This window comes from Pogoniulus pusillus, chromosome Z, assembly GCF_015220805.1.
Source record: "Pogoniulus pusillus isolate bPogPus1 chromosome Z, bPogPus1.pri, whole genome shotgun sequence".
Classification (NCBI taxonomy): Eukaryota; Metazoa; Chordata; class Aves; order Piciformes; family Lybiidae; genus Pogoniulus; species Pogoniulus pusillus.
In genome coordinates this window covers 99,274,872-99,295,981 of record NC_087309.1, presented here as the reverse complement: position 1 = coordinate 99,295,981, position 21,110 = coordinate 99,274,872, and the positions used below count along the sequence as shown (strand labels likewise).

At 45.9% G+C, this 21,110-nt stretch overlaps 1 protein-coding gene across 1 annotated transcript in view; it reads right to left on the bottom strand.

The window, feature by feature from the left end:
- Positions 1 to 19: 19 nt before the first annotated feature.
- DTWD2 (DTW domain containing 2) overlaps positions 20 to 21,110 on the bottom strand; it is a 102,752-nt gene continuing 81,661 nt past the window's right edge. The window contains exons 5-6 of the mRNA XM_064140415.1: positions 6,440 to 6,568; positions 20 to 1,276 (exon numbers count right to left, since the gene is read on the bottom strand). Of these exons, the coding sequence (XP_063996485.1) occupies positions 1,106 to 1,276; positions 6,440 to 6,568 (300 nt within the window). The 3' untranslated portion in view covers positions 20 to 1,105. The remainder of the gene's footprint in view (positions 1,277 to 6,439; positions 6,569 to 21,110) is intronic.

Genomic DNA, 21,110 nt, shown 5'->3' with positions numbered 1-21,110 from the left:
AGACACTTAAGAACATGAAGAAAGGAAAATCAAAAGTTTTATTTAATTTTTTCTTTTTCGTCCAGATCATAAAATATTATGTCACCAGGATTGTAACAAATACCCAATTATTCTGCTTCTAGTGATTTCAATTTTGAAAGAGGTATAGTTAAATGACTGTTAGAAAAGAAGAACTAATTAGAGAAGAGATGTAAATCCAATGGATCTGCAATCATGTTAGTAAGCGGTACCCAGTTATAATCACTCGCCACTGCATCATACTTCTTACAGAGCTGTTTATATTGGGCTTGTTTAATTCTTTTAATGTCATCATCATTGTATGTCAAAGTATGGGTATGAAGTAAGAAACATCCACTTGTACAGAAGAGTAGTTTTTCCTCAAGTAGAAGTGAAGCACCTGAGTTATAATTCCCAAAATAATTGCTCTGCATTCACTTTCCTTACCTTTTTAAGCTGCAAGTGTTAAGGCTGTGGTAAAAACATAGGTGGATTTCATTTAAAAATTAAGTCTGAGAGACAAACTAAACCTGGCTGCATTGTAAAATGGATATAAACTTAGAAAAACTAATTCTAGTCATGTAAGAAACAATCTCTATATTAAAAACCACTATACAAAAAGCACGCCTTACGCGCATTTCAACCAAGCCATACAAAGAATTAGAGTTTGAAAACCTACTGTAATTAGATATAGAAGCTAAAATGCTCAGCAGAAAATCAATATACATCTAAATACCGAAGTCTTGCCATTCCATTACATTCACATTTCTTGTCTTTTCATACCAGTATGTTTCTCCAAACTAAATTTACCCAGTCATACTGAGGATCATACCTGTCACCCAAGAGATAACAGAATTCTAAATGATGCTCAGTCTTTCTCTTCTTTCCTACAGGAAATTAGAAGATCTTGTACCATCTGAAAAAAGGCACCTAGCCCACTAAAAATGAAAATGCTTATCCATCACTGTTTGTTGCATGGGTAGATAAACTGTTGCCTGTAAGGGATCTAAAAGTTGTTTTACTGCAGTACAGTCAACCATCTGGATCAAATGCAGATTCATATTTGTTAGCTGCAAATAAATCCCACTGTACTGCCAGTACAGTTCTCTTATATTTTAACATTGTTCACCAAAAGCTCCATTCTTCGCAGCTTGCGCTTGTTCTTTGGCATTGGCTTGTCATATAATCCATTTTTGAGAAGATGCTCCTTGCTGTGATGGACCTGGGCACCATGCTGAAGCTGGAAAGAGCATAAAGCTTGAAGTGGACGAATCATAGTCTGCAGAAAGATAAAAGGGTTCAGGGAGACACAAAGCCCCAGCCTTTTAGTAAGCTACTTTGAAGAAATCAATTATTCCAGGTTTTGTATTCAAGAATTACTTTAAAATATTGATAAAATACTACTTGGATTATAAATGCTGATAAAACATAACCTTTAGAGACACAAAGGGCACAGCTGAGTAAGAGATGTGCTACAAAGAAGCCACATAGAAGGCATACATTCATCTGACTGCTGCTGTCCCTTAGTTCTTACTTGGACCTACTCAATTCTAATTTCAGCCCCAGCTACATCACTTTAAGTTACAGCTTTAACTTGACCTTAGCAATGAACTGCAACCAATTACCACAGCTTAGTGAATAAGCTGTAATAAGTAACAATAACCAAGCTGTTTGTGCTTGCATGAAAATACCTTGAGGCAGGCTTTTAGAAAGGTACTCGTGATCAGGGCAGCTGGCCTGCTATCCTGGAGATTGGCCTGTATCACTGATTCCACCCAGTGATATTACGTGGGGCTAATGAAGCCACACAAACCAAATTTATCTCAAGTGCCTGCCAGTTGTAGTTTCTTCATTTTCTGGTTGCCTGACTCAGATTCATGGGGCCTCATGTGCAGATGTGTAAAGCAATCACAAGCATAACTGCAGTCAGCAGGAGCTTAGTTTCCACAAAGTAAAAGGTGACTCTACTGAGCTGGCAGGAAAATCAAGTGACCTACACTCAGTGCAAACTAAGTACCCATTTTTAACTTCTATAGCTCACAACTTCCACTCTTATATGCTGGAAATAAAACTCAATTCACAGAGCACACAAAAACCAACACCAATGTTTACAAAGCTGTTGGACATTGTGGCAGTTACCGAAGGACCATTTAAAAATGGATAATTTTGCCTTTGTAAAGCAGGCTCTGCCAATTCTTATGGTACTGATGAAACTGAATATGGGACCAGGAACTGTAGACACTAACACAACAGTCACTCTGGTCCTGAATAACACAGAGGGGAAAATACGCCCAAGTTGTCTCACAATGCCAAACAAAAAAGCTACTTAAACTCACCTTTATCATTTCTCATTTTTCAGGGGTTGAAGTTGTACAATAAGTAATCACTTTCTTTTAGCAGAAAAAAAAATAATAGCTGCACTGTCACAAAGATACACAAGTTTCTAGAAAAGTTTCTTTATGCAATATTGCAATTTCTGAGACATGTTTTATTGTGCAGCCAACACACTTAATCCCAGTCTAGTTCTAAATGATTTAATGTTGCATTGACTCTCAAGTATCACAGAGGAAAACACGGAGGTGACTGCTCTACACCATGCCAACTGCAGATGCAATTTGTCATCTGGGAACCTCTTTCAACAGGTGGAGGTCAAGTCTTAAAATATTCATTACCTGATGAAGAAGGATATGAGTACCCCAGGGTGCACACTAGAATGCAGTGAATACATAGATGAACATTCAATCTCTCTTCTCTACTACATGCAGGACACACAATTAAATTGCAGATCTGGGTCTGCAATGCAAAACTACACATAGGCCTTTTTCAAAAGATATTATTAATGTCAGCAACAAAAGATCAAGAAATACTTTAGCTTAATAACCTCCTCCATCACAGAGTAGTGGGATCACAACTTGTAATGAAAAGGTTAATGTCCAATTAGTATTCTCTGAACTGAGATAAACTTAAACTCAAGTCCCAAGCTCCTGCAATGACACACAAGAGTTGTGAGATGGCTGGAAGAAAGACATAACCCAGTGGGCTGCATTCCCTGGCTGCAGGAGGTCAGTGGGACAAGCTTGCTTTTATCTTCAAGATAGCTATTAGGAGGTTTTCAGATCATCTCCAACTTTCTGGAGAAAGTTTCTGCAGAAAACAAGCTTCTACTTCCAATGCAGGAATACACTCAGTTGTCTGTCTGGCATTGGGTCAGCTTCCGGGTTTCCCAGACATAAAAATCACTCTGCTGTGCTTTGGGTCTGAAGGATCATTTAAAAATACTAAATTGTTATTTCACTCCAGTAAATATTCCCTGTCCAATATATGTTAAAAAGGAAACTGATTCTACCTAAATGAACATCAAAATTCTTAAGAGTCAGCACCAGTTATTGTCAATGACATTTGTCAGCCCAGTGATATTCAATTTGTATCTTAAATGTAAAAGTTAACCACATATTTAAAGGTACTTATATACTCTAATATCTTATGTAAGAGAGAGAAACTTTCCTAATACTAATCATAACATTTTCTTAGGTTTCTCACACCTTGGAAATGCTTCTCCTTTTTAACAAATTATACCCAAAGGTATTTTACAAATTCCCAAAGCTTAGTAATACTATTCCCCACTTTTAGAATTTGTATCATAGAATTGTTTCAGACGGAAAAGACCTCTAACATTATCCAATCCAACTGTCAACCTTAGATCACCATGGACATTAAACTATATCCCAAAGTGTCACATCCACCTGTTTCTTGAAGACCTAAAGACATGGTGATCCCACCACCTCCCTGGGCAACCTATTCCAGTACCTGACCACTCTTTTGGTAAAAAAAAACTTCTCCACTCAAAACTTCACATGGCATGATTTCAGACCTTTTCCTCTCATCTTGTTGCCTAATACTAGGGAATAGTGAGAAGAGACTGAGCCCCACCTCACTACAACCTCTGTTACAGTACCTGTAAAGAGCAACAAGGTCTGCACTCAGCTGCCATTTCCTCAAACTGAACAATCCCAGTTCCCTCAGATGCTCCTCATAAGACTTGCCCTCTAGACCCTTTGCCAGTTTTCATAGAACCACAGAATGTTAAGGGCTTGAAGAACCTCAGATGATCATGCAATCCTCCTGCAGGGCAGGATTACCTATACCACATCACAGAGGAATGTGTCCAGGTGGGTCTTGAATATCTCCAGAAAGATAGGCTCCACGATCAACCTGCGCAGCCTGCTCCATTGTTCTGTCACCCTTACAGGGAAAAAAAATCCTCCTCATGTGTAAATGAAACTTCTTATGCCTCAACTTCCTGTCCCTGCTCCTGTCTTTGGGCATCACTGAGCAGAGCCTGGCTCCATCCTCTTGGCACTCACCCTTTATATATTTCGAAAAGTTAATGAGGTCATCCCTATGTCTCTTCCTCTCCAAACTAAAGATGTTCCACTCCCTCAATAGTTTTTTCCTTCCTCTGGACCTGTTCTGGTAACTCAATATCCTTCTTGTAGTGAGTGGCCCAAACCTGAGCACAGTATTTGAGGTGCAGCCTCACCAGTGCTGTGAAAAAAGGCATGATCACTTCCTTGCTCTTGCTGGCTACACCACTGCTGATACAGACCAGGATGCTATTTGCCATCTTGGCCATTTGCACACACTGCTGGCTCATGTTCAGCTGGCTCTCAACCAACACCCCCAGGTCCTTTTCTGCTGGGCAGCTTTCCAGCCACTCTGCCCCAAGCCTGTAGTATTGCATGGGGTTGTTGTGACCCATGTGCAGGACCTGGCACTTGGCTTTGTGAACGACCTCAGCCCATCAATACAGCCTGTGCAGATCCTTTTGGTGAGCCTTCCTATCCTCAAAAGAGATTGGTGAAAATATCTGAATGTTTCTATGGTAATTTTGTTCCCAGATGAGGTTAATAAGCATTTTAAGGTGTGTATACATACACACTGCCTCCTAACATCTACCAGAGGATAACAAACTCTCCTGACTTTATGGATTCAGGTTTTACTCATAAGGAAAGAGGAAAAAAAGGACAAGAAAGTTGATAGCCCAAAGCCTTCCAGACCCAGCACAAATATACCAATTCAAATGCTCCTTGCCACATTATTCAGCACCAATTACTCAATAATCAACTGAATAATCATCACACTCTTCTGCTTTCATCAAATTTAAACATCAGAGTGACTATATGCCATCACCTCAGCCACGTTTTCCTTTTCTACAAAATACTGAGCACACTTTAGAATGAGTTCCTCTCTGGTAACATAAGACCGCAGAAAGTAGATTCCACATCTTAGAGCAACTGAAGAGCTGTCAAGAGTTAACTGTTAGTTGCAGTTATTTAACACAGCACATAGACCAAAGCAGTTTTCAACATGTTGTCAAAACAGGAAGAAATAAACAAAAGAAAGCTGTTTAAAATTAATCAATCCACCCTGTTATATTTGCACAGCTGAATACTGTATATTAGTATACATGCCTGGTATACAGTCTCTGTTTCAAAGCTCTGCCATAATGGAGGAAAACACATTTAGAATAACAGCAAGTGGTGTGCAAGGCAGTAGTTCACCATGAGAAAATGTGATAGGAAAGAAGAATGAAGCAGAAGGAAAGAAGCAACTGGAAGACAGCAGGACTGCTAAGCTAAATATTTTAAGAGGTACAAGAGAGAAAAAGTGAACAGAAAAGGCAAATGGGAAAATAAAAGGAAGAGAAGGAGCCTGAGGAACAAGTAGAGGAGAAAAATCTCCAACTCAGACACACGAGCCTGAAGTCTGCACACTAAAAACCTGTGTAAGTGGAAGTGCCTGGGGAAATCATTAAACTAAAGAAAAGAGGAAAAAATAAAAGCAACAAACAATGGACTGAGTAGATGTGTTGGGAAGGTAGCATTTGTTTTCAATAATCCAGCTACCATTTTACACACAAACAGCCTACCATGGTATAACTGGGCTGTAAGATAAGAGCCTGCTAAACAGTCTCTTACAAAACATGATCTGATCATAATTGGAACTTGAAACAACATCAAATCAAGATTGTTAACTGTGAATCTTGCCCAGGTTTATCATCAGACAATGTTTTGTGACAAAACAGCTAGTCCAGTTCCACTGTGGGAGAGAACAAAAAAATACTGAATTTAAAATACTGAAAAGAAGAAGAGCAAGACAATCATTCGAGATACTTGTATGTAATCAGTTACCTCAGTAATCAGACAGCAATGTTGAATAAAGAACAGGACAACCACAAAGTCATTTAGAACATAAGAAAGAAAGAAGAAATAATTGATGAAAAAGTGCCTCTTGGTACCCTCTTGTCTCAGTCTGCTATGCAGAAAAACCATTGCAATGTGGTTAAGATTTTGACAGCCAAATGTGACATCAATAGCTAAGTACCTTCAAGTGACCCTCTACTCTTCACAAACTAATAACTCAAGTGTTAAGAATTACCCACCTCTTGTATACTCTTATTTTTCTCCATGATAGAGAGAGCAGCAGCTGCACATTCTAGCGTAGACAGACAGCTGTTTGTTGGCTGTGTACGAATTACATAGTGACTTGAAATGTTGGTTTTCAACTGCACCTGAAAAATAGAACACTCAGCTAAAATAAATATCAAAAAAAAAAGGTATTTATTCCCTGCACTAAGCAAAACACAGCCCCTTGCCTTCTCTGGTCAGCAGCATTCTTTCGTTTTTGCCCTTCTGGCTCCCAAGCAGCCAATGACCTCATGCTGCTGTCAGTATAACACCATCACACCTGCAAGCTGCCAGTAGAGACAAGAACTGCTCATTTGTTAGGCTGCAGACAGGTACAGAAAAGACAACAGTTGGTTAAAGAAAGACTGACTGAAAGTTTAGCAACCAGTTGCAGTTGCCAGAGAGATCCTGCCACAAAACCAAAACTGCCCACCTATACCTGTTTTATTGCATTCTAAACACACACACACACACACACACACGATCCCGTACAATGTACAAATCACTCAACAGGCACTGACATTATTCACCTTGGTTAAATGATCTTTGTCAAGTCCTAAGTGAAAAGACTTTTGGAAGCTACACTTATCCAAACAACGTACTAGGTTGCTCACTACAACTATTTGCTCAGGTAAATGAGGAAATGATTCCTAGGCTCTGTCTCAAGTGATGACCACTCTCCACTATCTCGCAAGTTAGAGGGTTTTCCAAAAAGAAAAATTAATTCAGCAAGTACAGTAAGTTATCTATGTAAGATCAAGATACTCAAATACAGGGAAAAACTGGGAAATGTATGTTGGTGATAGATGGCCCCAGATGTTTTTCAAAGGGACCTTTTTTAGTTTTTTTTAAATGACAGTCTTGTTACCAGGTAGTCACAGCATCACAGAATGTCAGGAGCTGGAAGGGACCTTGAAAGATCATCCAGTCTAATCTCCTTGCCAGAGCAGGATCAACTATACCAGATCACACAGGAATGTTTCTAGGTGGGTTTTAGTATCTCCAGAAAGCGAGACTCCACAGCCACCTTGGGCAGCCTGTTCCAGTGTTCTGTCACCTTCACAGGGAAATAATTCCTCCTCATGTTTACATGAAACTTCCTATGGCTCAGCTTCCACCCATTGACCTTTGTCATGTCATCAGGCATCACCAAGACGAAACCCTGGCTCCATGCTCTTGGCACTCACCCTTTACATATTTCTAAACACTGGTGAGGTCACCTCTCAGTCTCCTCTTCTCCAAGCTAAAGAGCTCCAGCTCTCTCAGGCTCTCCTTGTAAGAGAGATGTTCCATTCCCTGAATCACCTTTGTGGCACTGCGCCAAACTCTCAGGAAATTCTATGTCCTTCCTGAACTGGGGTGCCCAGAACAGAACACAATATTCCAGATATGGCCTCACCAGGGCAGAGTAGATGGGCAGGAGAACCTCTCTTGACCTACTAACCACAGCCATTCTAATACACCCCAGAATGGCATTGGGTCTCCTGTCCATGAGTGCACACTGCTGGCTCATGGTCAACCTCTCATCAACTAGGACTCCCAAATCCTTTTGGCCTTTGCTGCCTTCCAAAGTTGTCTTGGGTTCAAATGCAAGTTCCCAGAGACTCTTATAAATTTGGTAGACCCAATGACAATTTATAGAATTTATAGAGTTTATAGAGTGCCCTCCCCTCCTCCCCCTCCTTCCCCCAAAAGACAGGGAGAGAGATAAAAGGTAGGGACACCCCAATAAATCAATCTCACTCGATTTGGAAGTTAAAAAGGAAAAGTTTAACAATAACTTAGAAAAAGGGATTGGAGGTAGGGGAGTTTACAAAGGATAAGGAAGGGAAAACAGCAAAATACAAAACAGGGATGGATACAACCCGAGTAGTGTGATGGTGTCTCTGCCTCGTGGCTGGTATGCAGTATCAGTGTGTGTGTGCGGTCATGAACGCAGGTAGGGAGAAAGAGGGCGAAAAAGAGAGGAAGAGACAGGAGAACTCCTGTCTTTTATACCACAGGAAGTGGGGGGAGTGGGCTAACCATCACCTGGAGTGTGGCCCACCCCTGAGGAGGGGCCAAGACCCCTAGGGTCAGGTTCAGGGTCACTCCCCCAGGAGTGTTAACCCTATACATTCCACCCCTTGGTTAGACCACTTCCACCTTCCTAAGAACAGTCTTCTTCTCCAAAGATGGGAAAAGTGTCCATGGGTTAAGAGTTCGTGAAGTCCTTCTTGGTCCCCGGCTGTATCCCAAGGCGATGTGTTCCTCTGGTCCGGTGCAGGTTGCTGAGATGTGAGCAGGGCAGGAACGGAAGAAAAGTCAGTGAATCAGGAACAGTTCTTGTTGGTACTCAGGAAAAAGAGTCTTTTCCCTCTGCGAAGAAAAACATCAGGAACAGTCTCTTCATGTCTGGCATCAGGGGAACAGGTGTAGATGAGATGGCTGTAGACATCCTCTGGAGGGAAATCAGGAACAGTCTCTCACTGCAGGGCATCAGTGACGAATCAGATGCAGGGTTCTGGTTGGACGCCGTGGTGTGATGCGATGCTGTAGGACTCTGGATAGCTGCTGGTGTGATGTAGGTTCTGTTGGACGCCGTGTAGTGGTGAGGGTATAACTACAAAAACAACTTGTAACCCCTTATGAACTATGATACAAGTATTGCACAACTATGATACAACTATTATACAACTATAATACAAGATAACCTGAAAGTATCTGGAACACATGGAATCAACTCTGAGATTTCAAAACCTTTTCAGCTAAAGAGAGATTTCTCTGAGGGACACACTCGATAACACCAGTTTCCATCATCACCCAGTATGTGTGACCAGGACCCTCTGCAGATACCACCCCTTTGATGGGTTTTCCCCCACCAGAGGCAGGAGCAACCCACACAGTCTTTCCCAGTAGATTCCTTTCACAGACCACAGGAACTCCATCTCCCTCAACTGTGGGCAGTAGGGCAGACTGAGCAGGACCAGCTCTGTTAACTGATCCCCTGCTGTTCACCAGCCAAGTGGCTTCTGCAAGGTGCTTCTCCCAGTTTCTGAGAGTTCCACCTCCCATAGCCTTCAGGGTGGTTTTCAGCAGACCATTGTGTCGCTCAATCTTTCCTGCAGCCTGTGGGTAGTATGGGATGTGGTAAACCCATTCTATCCCATGCTCTTTTGCCCAGTTGCTTACAAGGTGGTTCTTGAAATGGGTCCCATTGTCTGACTCTATTCTCTCTGGGGTACCGTGTCTCCACAGGATGTGGCTCTGCAGGCCCAGAATGGTGTTACGGGCACTAGCATGAGGTACTGGGTAGGTTTCCAGCCACCCCGTGCTTCCCTCCACCATGGTTAACACATACTGCTTGCCACTACGAGACCGAGGCAGAGTGATGTAATCAATCTGCCAGGCCTCCCCATACCTGTACTTTGACCACCTTCCCCCGTACCACAAAGGCTTCATGCGCTTGGCTTGCTTTATGGTGGCACAGATGTCACATTCATGGATAACCTGAGTTATGGCCTCCATGGATATGTCCACGGACCTGTCTCGGGCCCATTGGTATGTGGCATCTCTTCCTTGGTGACCAGAAGAGTCATGTGCCCACCGAGCTAAGAACAGTTCACCTTTGTGCTTCCAGTCCAGGTCAATCTGGCATATGTGGGCAGCCTGGTCAGCTTGGTGGTTATGCTGCTGCTCTTCAGTGGCTCTGCTCTTTGGGATGTGAGCACTGATGTGGCGGATTTTAACTGGCAGTTTGTCCAGGCGTGCAGAAATGTCTTGCCAGAGATCAGCAGCCCAAATAGGCTTCCCTTTTCTCTGCCAATCATTTCTCTTCCACTCCTTCAGCCACCCCCATAAGGCATTTGCTACCATCCATGAGTCAGTGTAGATGTATAGCATTGGCCACTGCTCTCGTTCTGCAATGTCCAGGGCCAGCTGGATGGCTTTCACCTCAGCATACTGGCTGGATTCGCCTTCTCCATCTCTTGCCTCTGCAACCCTGCGTGTAGGGTTCCAGACGGCAGCCTTCCATCTTCGCTTGCTGCCTACCAGGCGGCAGGATCCATCTGTGAAGAGAGCATATGCCTTTTCCTCCTCAGGGAGGTCACTGTATGGGGGGGCTTCCTCGGCACGGGTCACTGTCTTCTCTTCTGCTGGCTTTCCAAAGTCAGTGCCCTCTGGCCAGTTGGTGATGACCTCTACAATGCCTGGACGCTCGAGAGTCCCCATCCTAGCCCTCTGAGTTATCAGAGCCATCCACTTACTCCAAGTGGCATCTGTGGCATGGTGCGGAGTCGAACCCTTCCCTTTAAACATCCAAGTCAGGACTGGAAGCCTTGGAGCTAAAAGGAGTGGTGACTCCGTCCCAATCACCTCAGAGGCAGCTCTAACTCCCTCATAGGCAGCTAGGATTTCTTTCTCTGTGGGGGTATACTTGGTCTCTGAGCCTTTGTACGCCTTGCTCCAGAACCCGAGTGGGCGGCCTCTTGTCTCATCAGGAGCTTTCTGCCATAGGCTCCAGCTAGGACCATTCTCACCGGCTGCTGTGTAGAGAATGTTCTTAATCTCTGGGCCGGTTCGAACTGGTCCCAAGGCCATGGCATGGACCACCTCTCGTTTGATCTGGTCAAATGCCACCTGCTGCTCAGGTCCCCACTCAAAGTTATTCCTCTTTCTTGTAACGTCAAAGAGGGGTTTCACAATTTGACTGTACCCGGGAATGTGCATCTTCCAAAAGCCCACAAACCCCAGGAAGGATTGTGTCTCCTTCCGGTTAGTGGGTTCCACCATAGTGGCCACTTTATTCACCACATCCATAGGGATGTGGCGTCGGCCATCCTGCCATCGAACTCCCAGGAACTGGATCTCTCTGGCAGGCCCTTTCACTTTGCTTCTCTTAATGGCAAAACCTGCATCCAACAGGATATTAATGATCTTCTCACCCTTCTGGAAGACCTCCTCTGCTGTCTCACCCCATACAATGATGTCATCGATGTACTGCAGATGTTCCGGAGCTCCACCCTTCTCCAGTGCAGTCTGGATGATGCTGTGGCAGATTGTAGGGCTGTGCTTCCACCCTTGAGGCAGTCTGTTCCAGTGGTACTGGACTCCTCTCCAGGTGAAGGCAAACTGTGGCCTACATTCTTCTGCAATGGGGATGGAGAAGAAAGCATTAGCAATGTCAATTGTGGCATACCATTTGGCCTCCTTCGTTTCCAGTTCATACTGCAGCTCCAACATGTCAGGCACGGCTGCGCTGATTGGAGGAGTCACTTCGTTCAGGCCTCGGAAATCCACCGTGAGTCTCCACTCCCCTGTCTCCTTTCGCACTGGCCATATGGGGCTGTTGAAGGGCGAGTGGCTCTTGCTGATGACAAGCTGCTGCTCCAGGCGGCGAATCAGCTGCTGTATGGGTAGCAGGGAGTCTCTGTTGGTGCGGTATTGCCTGCGATGAACTACACGAGAAGCAATAGGTAACTTGACATCTTCCACCTTGTGGGTACCAACCACGGAAGGGTCATCTGACAAGCCAGGCATGATAGACAGCTGCTCTTTGTCTGCAGTCTCTACAGCTGCTATGCCAAAAGCCCACTTGTTCCCCTTCGGATCTTTAAAGTACCCTTCCCGGAGAAAGTCGATCCCCAGGATGCAAGGTGCATCAGGGCCAGTTACTATGGAGTGCTTCTCCCACACATTCCCGGTGAGGCTTATCTCAGCCTGCAGCACAGTCAACTCCTGAGACCCCCCTGTGACTCCTGCAATTGTAACAGTATCTGTCCCCCTGTGGCTGGAGGGGATCAGAGTGCATTGGGCACCGGTGTCTACCAACGCTCTGTACTTCTCGGCTTCAGAAGTGCCAGGCCATTTCACAAACACGTCCCAATATACTCTGTTATCCCTGGCCTCCGCCTGGCTGGAGACAGGGCACCTCTAATTCTGAGCAGTGTGACTGCATGAGGCACATGGACCTGAGTTACTGGCTTCACCACCCCTTGAGCGAGAGCGCTGCCTGCGGGACACTGGGGCAACCCCTCTTCTGGAGGAGTTATTCCCTGTGTTTGTCCCCTGCAGTTCCCTTACCCTGGCCGATAGAGCTGAGGTGGGCTGGCCATGCCATCTATCCATGTTTTCCCCATGGTCACACAGTGTTCTCCAGAGTGACCCCCTGTGTGTACCCTGTCTGCTCTGGGCTGGTCTCCTGCGGGGAGGAGGAGGAGGAGCACGGCGGCGTGTGTTCCTTACAGCTGAGACTTGCACCCATTCTGAAGGTGAAGAGCAGTTATCCTCTGCCTTCTGCATTTCAGAGAAAGAGGCTTTTAGCTCGTTCATTTCTTGGGTGAGGGTCTCTACAGTGGCAATTAAGGTTTTCCTTGACAAACTGTCTTCAAACTGTCTTAGGTCATTCACAAACTCCCTGATTGTGGGAAGGTTGTTGGGGTCTCTGCCCAGCAGCAGTGCTCCCAATGTGGGGGCATATGTGGAAGGGGCACACTGAGTCAGTTTCTTTAAGAGGGCTGGCTTCATGCGGACATCATCAGGGTCCGAGGGCCTCTGGTCGGCTCCATAAATTATCTCTTGAACCGCCATTTGCCTCAGGTATGAGATACCCTGTTCCATATCTGTCCATCTAAGGGGATGGAAAATCATGTCATCCTTAGTCGGGTACCTGTACCTCACAGCTATCAGAAGCCTGGCCCAAAGTGAGTGGGTACCATCGAGCCTTCCCAGCTCCTTATCCACACCTCCATCCCTCGACAAGGATCCCAGCTGCTTCGCCTCCCTGTGATCTAGGTCCACTGTTTCTGCTCCTGCATCCCAGCATTTCAAAAGCCAGGCTAAAAGGGACTGTCCGTTTGCCCTTGCATACTCCTGCCTTATGTGCCTGATTTCCTTTCTGGGCGTGGAGCTGATAAGGATCACTCCATTATCAGGTCCATTTCCAGCTGGTTGCTGTTGCTGGGGGGTGCTGGTTCCCGAAGAGGTCCCTTGCCCTGGATCGGTATCTGCGGGAGGGTTTTGATTTGATCTTGCTGGCCGCGTCGTAATTGGCGCCAGGTGAAGGGGGCTGGGCTGAGGGGGCAGGGTCCGGGGGGCTGCCCTGGGCGGGACCGGAGGCGGAGTTCGGGGCGGAGCCGCGCTAGGGGCGGTGCCTGCGCTGGGGGCGGCCGGAACGGCCTGACCTGTCGCCCAACCCCCGCAGCTGCAGCTCGGGCAGTGAGGACCACCCCTCCCCCTAAGCACCCTAATGGCGGCGCCCACTCGATATTTCCACGTGTCCCAGTTCACCGCTATCTTATTAATTCCCAAACCCAAATTTACACACAGTGAAATAACAGCTATCCAGTACCATTTTTCCCCCAAAATATCTGGAGCTTCTGTGCTCCAATGCATATACTCAGATTGATTCCATGTTCCAGAAACATTTCTAAACACAGTGATATTACTAACAGAATTCAGGAAATAGGCATAGACTCGGGCAGGCAAATGCTTAGAATATTCCCAGAGCATATCAATGACAATCCAGAAGACATGGTAACTTATAAACTTTAACAGCCAGCCCCACAACAGCCATGCAAATGCGTTAATGATTAAGACTTTCAGAATATCCATTTTTTAACTTCCAAATCTTCTCTGAAAGAATTCTTTCTACCTAGCCCCACGTTGAGACGCCAAATAAATTGTCTTGGGTTCAAATGCAAGTTCCCAGAGACTCTTATAAATTTGGTAGACCCAATGACAATTTATAGAATTTATAGAGTTTATAGAGTGCCCTCCCCTCCTCCCCCTCCTTCCCCCAAAAGACAGGGAGAGATAAAAGGTAGGGACACCCCAATAAATCAATCTCACTCGATTTGGAAGTTAAAAAGGAAAAGTTTAACAATAACTTAGAAAAAGGGATTGGAGGTAGGGGAGTTTACAAAGGATAAGGAAGGGAAAACAGCAAAATACAAAACAGGGATGGATACAACCCGAGTAGTGTGATGGTGTCTCTGCCTCGTGGCTGGTATGCAGTATCAGTGTGTGTGTGCGGTCATGAACGCAGGTAGGGAGAAAGAGGGCGAAAAAGAGAGGAAGAGACAGGAGAACTCCTGTCTTTTATACCACAGGAAGTGGGGGGAGTGGGCTAACCATCACCTGGAGTGTGGCCCACCCCTGAGGAGGGGCCAAGACCCCTAGGGTCAGGTTCAGGGTCACTCCCCCAGGAGTGTTAACCCTATACAAAAGTATTAGTCCCCAGCCTATACTGATCCCTGGGGTTGTTCTTTCCCAGGTGCAAGATTCTACACTCTCCCTTGTTGAATTTCATTCAACTTCTTCCTGCTCAACTCTCCAGCCTGTCCAAGTCACACTGAACAGCAGCACAGCCTTCTGGTGTGGCAGCCACTCCATCCAGTTGATGTCATCAGCAAACTTGCTAGCAGTGCACCCTGTGCCCTCATTCAGGTCATTGATGACTATATTGAATAGACCTGGTCCCAGTACTGATCTCTGTGAGACCTCACTAGTTAAAGGCCTCCAACTCATTGACCACAACTCTCTGACTCCTTTCTCTCAACCAGTTAACAATCCACCTCACTACCTGATCATCTAGATCACACTGCATCAGTTCAGCTACAAGTATGCTGTGTGAGACACTGTCAAATACTACATCTGCTGCTCTACCGTCATAGTTATGTCCTCGTAAAAGGCTATCAGGTTGGTTAAACATGACTTCCCCTTGGTAAAACCATGTTGATTGCTCCTAATGACCCCACTGTATTTAAGGACAGCATTGAGGATAATTTTTTCCATTATCTTTCTGGGGATGGAGGTGAGGCTGACTGGTCTATAGTTACCTGGGTCCTCTTTCTTACCCTTTTTAAAGACTAGAGTGATGTTTGCTCTCCTCCAGTACCCAGGCACCTCTCCTGTCCATCACTCCTTACTGAAGATGGAGGACAGTGGTCTGGCAATGACCTATGCCAGCCCCTCAGCACCCATGGGTGCAGACCACTGGGATCCATGGACTTATGGATGTCCAGATTACTCAACTGTTCCTTAACCCAGTCCTCACCAACCAGAGAAGACTGCTTTGTCATGCTTTCCTCTGGTGCCTCAGGTCTCCAGGGCTCCTGAGGACAGTCTCCAGCAGTATAGGCAGAGACAAATAAGGCAGTGAGTAACATTGCCCTCTTTGTGTCCTCTGTCACCAAGGCACCAATCTCATTCAGCAGAGGGCCTGCATTACAGTATCACAGTATCATCAGGGTTGGAAGAGACCTCACAGATCATCAAGTCCAACCCTTTACCTCAGAGCTCAAGGCTAGACCACGGCACCAAGTGCCATGTCCAATCCTGCCTTGAACAGCTCCAGGGACGGCGACTCCACCACCTCCCCGGGCAGCCCATTCCAGTGTCCAATGACTCTCTCAGTGAAGAACTTTCTCCTCACCTCAAGCCTAAATCTCCCCTGGTGCAGCCTGAGGCTGTGTCCTCTCATTCTGGTGCTGGCCACCTGAGAGAAGAGAGCAACCTCCTCCTGGCCACAACCACCCCTCAGGTAGTTGTAGACAGCAATAAGGTCACCCCTGAGCCTCCTCTTCTCCAGGCTAAACAATCCCAGCTCCCTCAGCCTCTCCTCATAGGGCCTGTGCTCAAGGCCTCTCACCAGCCTCGTTGCCCTTCTCTGGACACGCTCAAGCATCTCAACGTCCCTCCTAAACTGGGGGGGGCCAGAACTGAACACAGTACTCAAGGTGAGGTCTAATCAGTGCAGAGTACAGGGGCAGAATGACCTCCCTGCTCCTGCTGACCACACCATTCCTGATGCAGGCCAGGATGCCACTGGCTCTCCTGGCCACCTGGGCACACTGCTGGCTCATGTTCAGGCGGGTATCAATCAGCACCCCCAGATCCCTCTCTGTCTGGCTGCTCTCCAGCCACTCCGACCCCAGCCTGTATCTCTGCATGGGGTTGTTGTGGCCAAAGTGCAGCACCCTGCATTTGGAGCTATTGAACCCCATCCCATTGGACTCTGCCCATCTGTCCAGGCGGTCAAGGTCCCGCTGCAGAGCCCTTCTGCCCTCCAACCCAGCCACATCTGCCCCTAGCTTAGTGTCATCTGCAAACTTGCTGATGACTGACTCGATGCCCTCATCCAGATCATCTATGAAGATGTTAAAGAGGATGGGGCCCAGCACTGATCCCTGAGGGACACCACTAGTGACAGCCGCCAGCTGGATGTGGCACCATTCACCACCACTCTCTGGGCTCATCCCTCCAGCCAGTTCCTAACCCAGCACAGAGTGTTGCCATCCAAGCCATGGGCTGACAGCTTAGCCAGCAGTGTGCTGTGGGGGACAGTGTCAAAGGCCTTGCTGAAGTCCAGATAGACCACATCCACAGGCCTCCCCACATCCACCAAGTGGGTCACCTGATCATAGAAGGAGATCAGGTTGGAGAGGCAGGATCTGCCCTTCCTAAATCCCTGTTGGCTGGACCTGAGCCCTTGGCCATCCCTCAGGTGTGCAGTTATTGCCCCCATGATAACCTGCTCCATCAGTTTCCCTGGCACTGAGGTCAGGCTGACAGGTCTGTAGTTCCCAGGTTCCTCCATCTGACCCTTCGTGTGGATGGGGACCACGTTGGCCACTTTCCAGTCTCCTGGGACCTCTACGGTGAGCCAGGACTGCTGGAAAGTGATAGAGAGTGGCTTGGCCAGCTCAGCTGCCAGCTCTCTCAGCACCCTCTAACATCAGCTTTTCTTGCAATGTATTTGAAGAAGCTCTTTTTGTTATCCTTGACCTTCCTTGCAAGATTGAGTTCTAATGAGGTCATAGCCTTCCCAGTTGTTTCCCTACACTTTCTGACAACAGTCCTGTATTCCTCCCAGGTGCCCAGTCCCTCATTCCACAATCTGTCGACTTTCTTCTTCCACTTAAGTTTATTTAGCAGTTCCTTACTTAACCACGCAGGTCTCCTGGCTCCCTTTCTCAGTTTTCCACTTGCTGGGATGCACTGATCTTGAGCTTGGAAGAAGAGATCCTTAAATGTTAACCAATTATCATGGACCCTTCTGGCTTCTAGTACTCTGTCTCATGAGATTTCACCCAACAGTTGCTTGAAAAAGCCAAAGTTGACTCTCCTGAAATCCAGGGTTGTAGTCCTGCTCGATATCCTGTTCCTACCAGACAAGATCTTGAACTCCACCACCTCATAATTACTAAGGCCAAGGCTGCCCTCAGTCTTCACTGCTTCGACCAGACCCTCCTTGTTGGTGAGAGTAAGACCCAGCAGTGCTCCCCTTCTAGTTGATGCTCCACCATTTGCATCAACAAGTTATCATCAATGCACTGGAGGAACCTCCTGGACTGTGGCTAATTGGTTGAGTAGCCCTTCCAGCAAACATCTGGATAGTTAAAATTCCCCAGCAAGAACCAGGGTGTGTGATTGTGAGGCTGCCGTTAGCTGCCTGTAGAAGACCTCATCAACTCCCTGATCCTGACCATGTGGCCTGTAATAGACACCCACAACCGTACCACCCATGCTAGCCTGTTCTGTAACTCACACCCACAAGCTCTCAACTCGCCTCTCATCCACCCCTGGACAGAACTCAAGACATGCTCACTGCTCCTTCACATAAAGAGCAATTCCACCACCTTGCCTTGCTTTCCTAAAAAGGACACAGCCATCCATAACCACATTCCAGTCATGTGAGCTGTCCCACCATGTCTCTGTGATTGCCACCAGGTCATAACTTCGTGGCTGCACATGAATTTCTAACTCCTCCTGTTTACTCCCCATACTGTGTGCACTGGTGTATAAACATTTCAAGGATGGAGTTGAGTACATAGTTTTCAGCCTTGAAGGGGGGTAGACCCTCTGGTTATTTAAAATGACAAAACCCTGCTACTCAAGTGCTGGGCTATCACACCCAGAATTCTCACTGACAAGGTCAGCTACATCCCCAGACCCCATCATAGCAGGGTGAAAGCCTTGTAAATGAGCCCAGCCAACTCATGTGCACAGATTCTTTCTCCCTTATGGGACAGACGAATTCCATCTGCCACCACTAGACCCAGTGCCAAAACAATATCCCCATGGTAAAAATCCCCAAAATTCTGTTGGCAGCACCAACCTCTAAGCCATGTGTTAATCACATGGAACACTTTCCTTCCTTCAATATGTCTATCACTGGAGTGACTGAGGAGAATACCACTTGCACTCCCAGCCCTCATGTAATCTCCTCAAAGCCCCGAAGTGTTTTAAAATCATTTTTATACTCCTCTCCTTTACTCCCAGTCTGAATAACCAGCAGTGGGTAGTAGTTTAATGGCTGCACCAGACTAGGAAGTCTCTTACAAATGTCCCTAAGGATAAAAATATGCACACTTCAGAATACTTCAACATTTTCCAGAAAGGATTCTTTAGCTAGTTTGCAGAGGTCCTTTTCAACAGCTAGGAACAGACACTTGGGTTGAGAAATCAAGAGGATGAATTTATGTTGTTTATGGAAAGAAGACAGCAAACTAACAGTGTGATGTTTGCATTACAGAAGAAGCCATTCGCGTTCTTTGTACAGCTACAGCAGCAGAGCTGTCATTTTAATCAAATCATTTTGAAATCACATCTTCCAAAATTAATTTTCTCCCCTTCGGTGAAGAGCAAAGCTTTTGCTATTTTATGGCTGCTTACCATGATAACTACCTGGAATGCACTGGATTTAGAACTAGGCTATACAACTACCATCTGCACTGATAGTGCAAATGCAGTGGTGGTCTCAAGGCACATCTGAATGCCTCTCTCTCCTGAACATAACTGCCCTGAGGTATTTGAAATTAATGGTTGCAGGTGATGGTACAGAGAGCTATTTCCCACAAGTACAATGGTCACCTCTAATTAAAACTCATTTTCATTTTCGGCAGCTATTCAGCTTACTTGTGCAAATGAATTGGCACAATGTAAGAGAATACCTATTACTAATTAGAAAGTCAAATCTGATAAGCTGGGATAGTTGAAGGAGTTGATTATTCCATGCCTGCAAACTCAGCCTTTAGTCTCTATCTCTGTAGCTTTGCTAGCAAATTATGCTGGCTATTGCATTCTGCTAGACACCTATCATACAGTCCTGAATTTACAGTCATTGCAGATAACAGATGTTAATAGTTACTTGGATAATCAACAGTAAACTCAGTCTATATTCTGGGGAACACTAGGGCAGATTTAATAATCATAGAATGACTGGGTTGGAAGGGACCTTAAATGTCACTCAGTTCCAAAGCCCCTGTAATGAGCTACAGTAACAAATGATATAAGCTAGTGGATATACATCACACTTTAAACTAGTCTTTATCAACTGTCTCCTCCTACTTCACAAGGGAAAATAAAAATAAATAATAAAAAAAAAAGGTAAATTGGTCTAGGAGAGAAAACAGATTTTGGACATCAGTCTATGTGATGGAACAAAAAAGAAAATACAAATTAAGTTTACATTGTCATTAGTTGTTTCTCCAGGTTTGGGGTTTTTTGTGTGCTTTGTTTACTAGGATCATGGATGGATCTCCATCATGGCAGAGTGGGAAGGACAGTTATTTCAAGTATTCCAAGGTCTATAGAGGAGTGAGCTTTTAGTCTCTACTTTAAAATTAGATAAGTATTCAAAACCATTCAAAACCAAGGTAAATTCAGCCCTTTGTTTCTCCAGCACGTATCTTGAGCAGCAGAGTAGACACCTACACATCTGTTTTCGTAACAGCTGACAGCCCCCTTCTTCATTCAGTCTCTATACAAAGGCTGACATCACCTCATGGACTACCTCCAGACCCACTGGCTTCTGCCTCCTCAGACACAGACAACAGTGCCTTAAAGCTGTTCTTTTGTGGGAGCAGGGAATAGTTCTGTCAGCTGGTTTCTGTACTTCATTTCTTGGATCTCCTGCTGAAAAACTTAAGATCAAAGCTGATCTTCAAGACCATCACTCTGGCAGCAACAGATGTCGTGCCAGCAACAGATGCCAGCAACAGCCAGACTAGAGCCTGGAGGAGGATTGGAGGCCAGCAGGAGAGCACCTGAAACGCAGCAGAAAGGATCTTTAACCAGTCAGTTTCAACAGGGGCACAACATAAAGGTCTCTGTGCTAATACACAGTGCGGGGAACAAAGGGAGCTAGAAACTTGTCCATGCCTGCAAGGCCACAATGTTGGTGGCACCACTGAGATGTGGTGGGACAGAGCCTGTGACTGGAATGCTGGGATGGAGGGTTACAATCTCTACAGGAAGGATGGGTTGAGGAGACAAGGAGAGGGTGTCCTCTATGTCAGTGAACAGCTGCACTCCATGAAGCTTCACCTGGAGATGGATGAAGAGATGGTTGAGACCTTGTGGGTCAGAATTAAAGCCAGAGCAGAGAGACAGGTGATATTATAGTGTGTGTCTGTTACTGGTTGCCTGATCAGGAAAAGAGAGAGGATGAGGCCCTCTGCAGACAGACAGGAGTGGTCTCAGATTCACATGCCCTGGTCCTCATGGACCCAGTGATTATTGGAGAGGCAACACAGCAAAGCGCAAGCAATCTTGGTCATTCCTGGAATGTGTTGATGACAATACAATTTCCTTCTTCAAGTGGTTGAGGAGCCAAGTGTGATGGTTTGGGTGTTACCCGCCCCTCCCCACTTCGTAAAATCA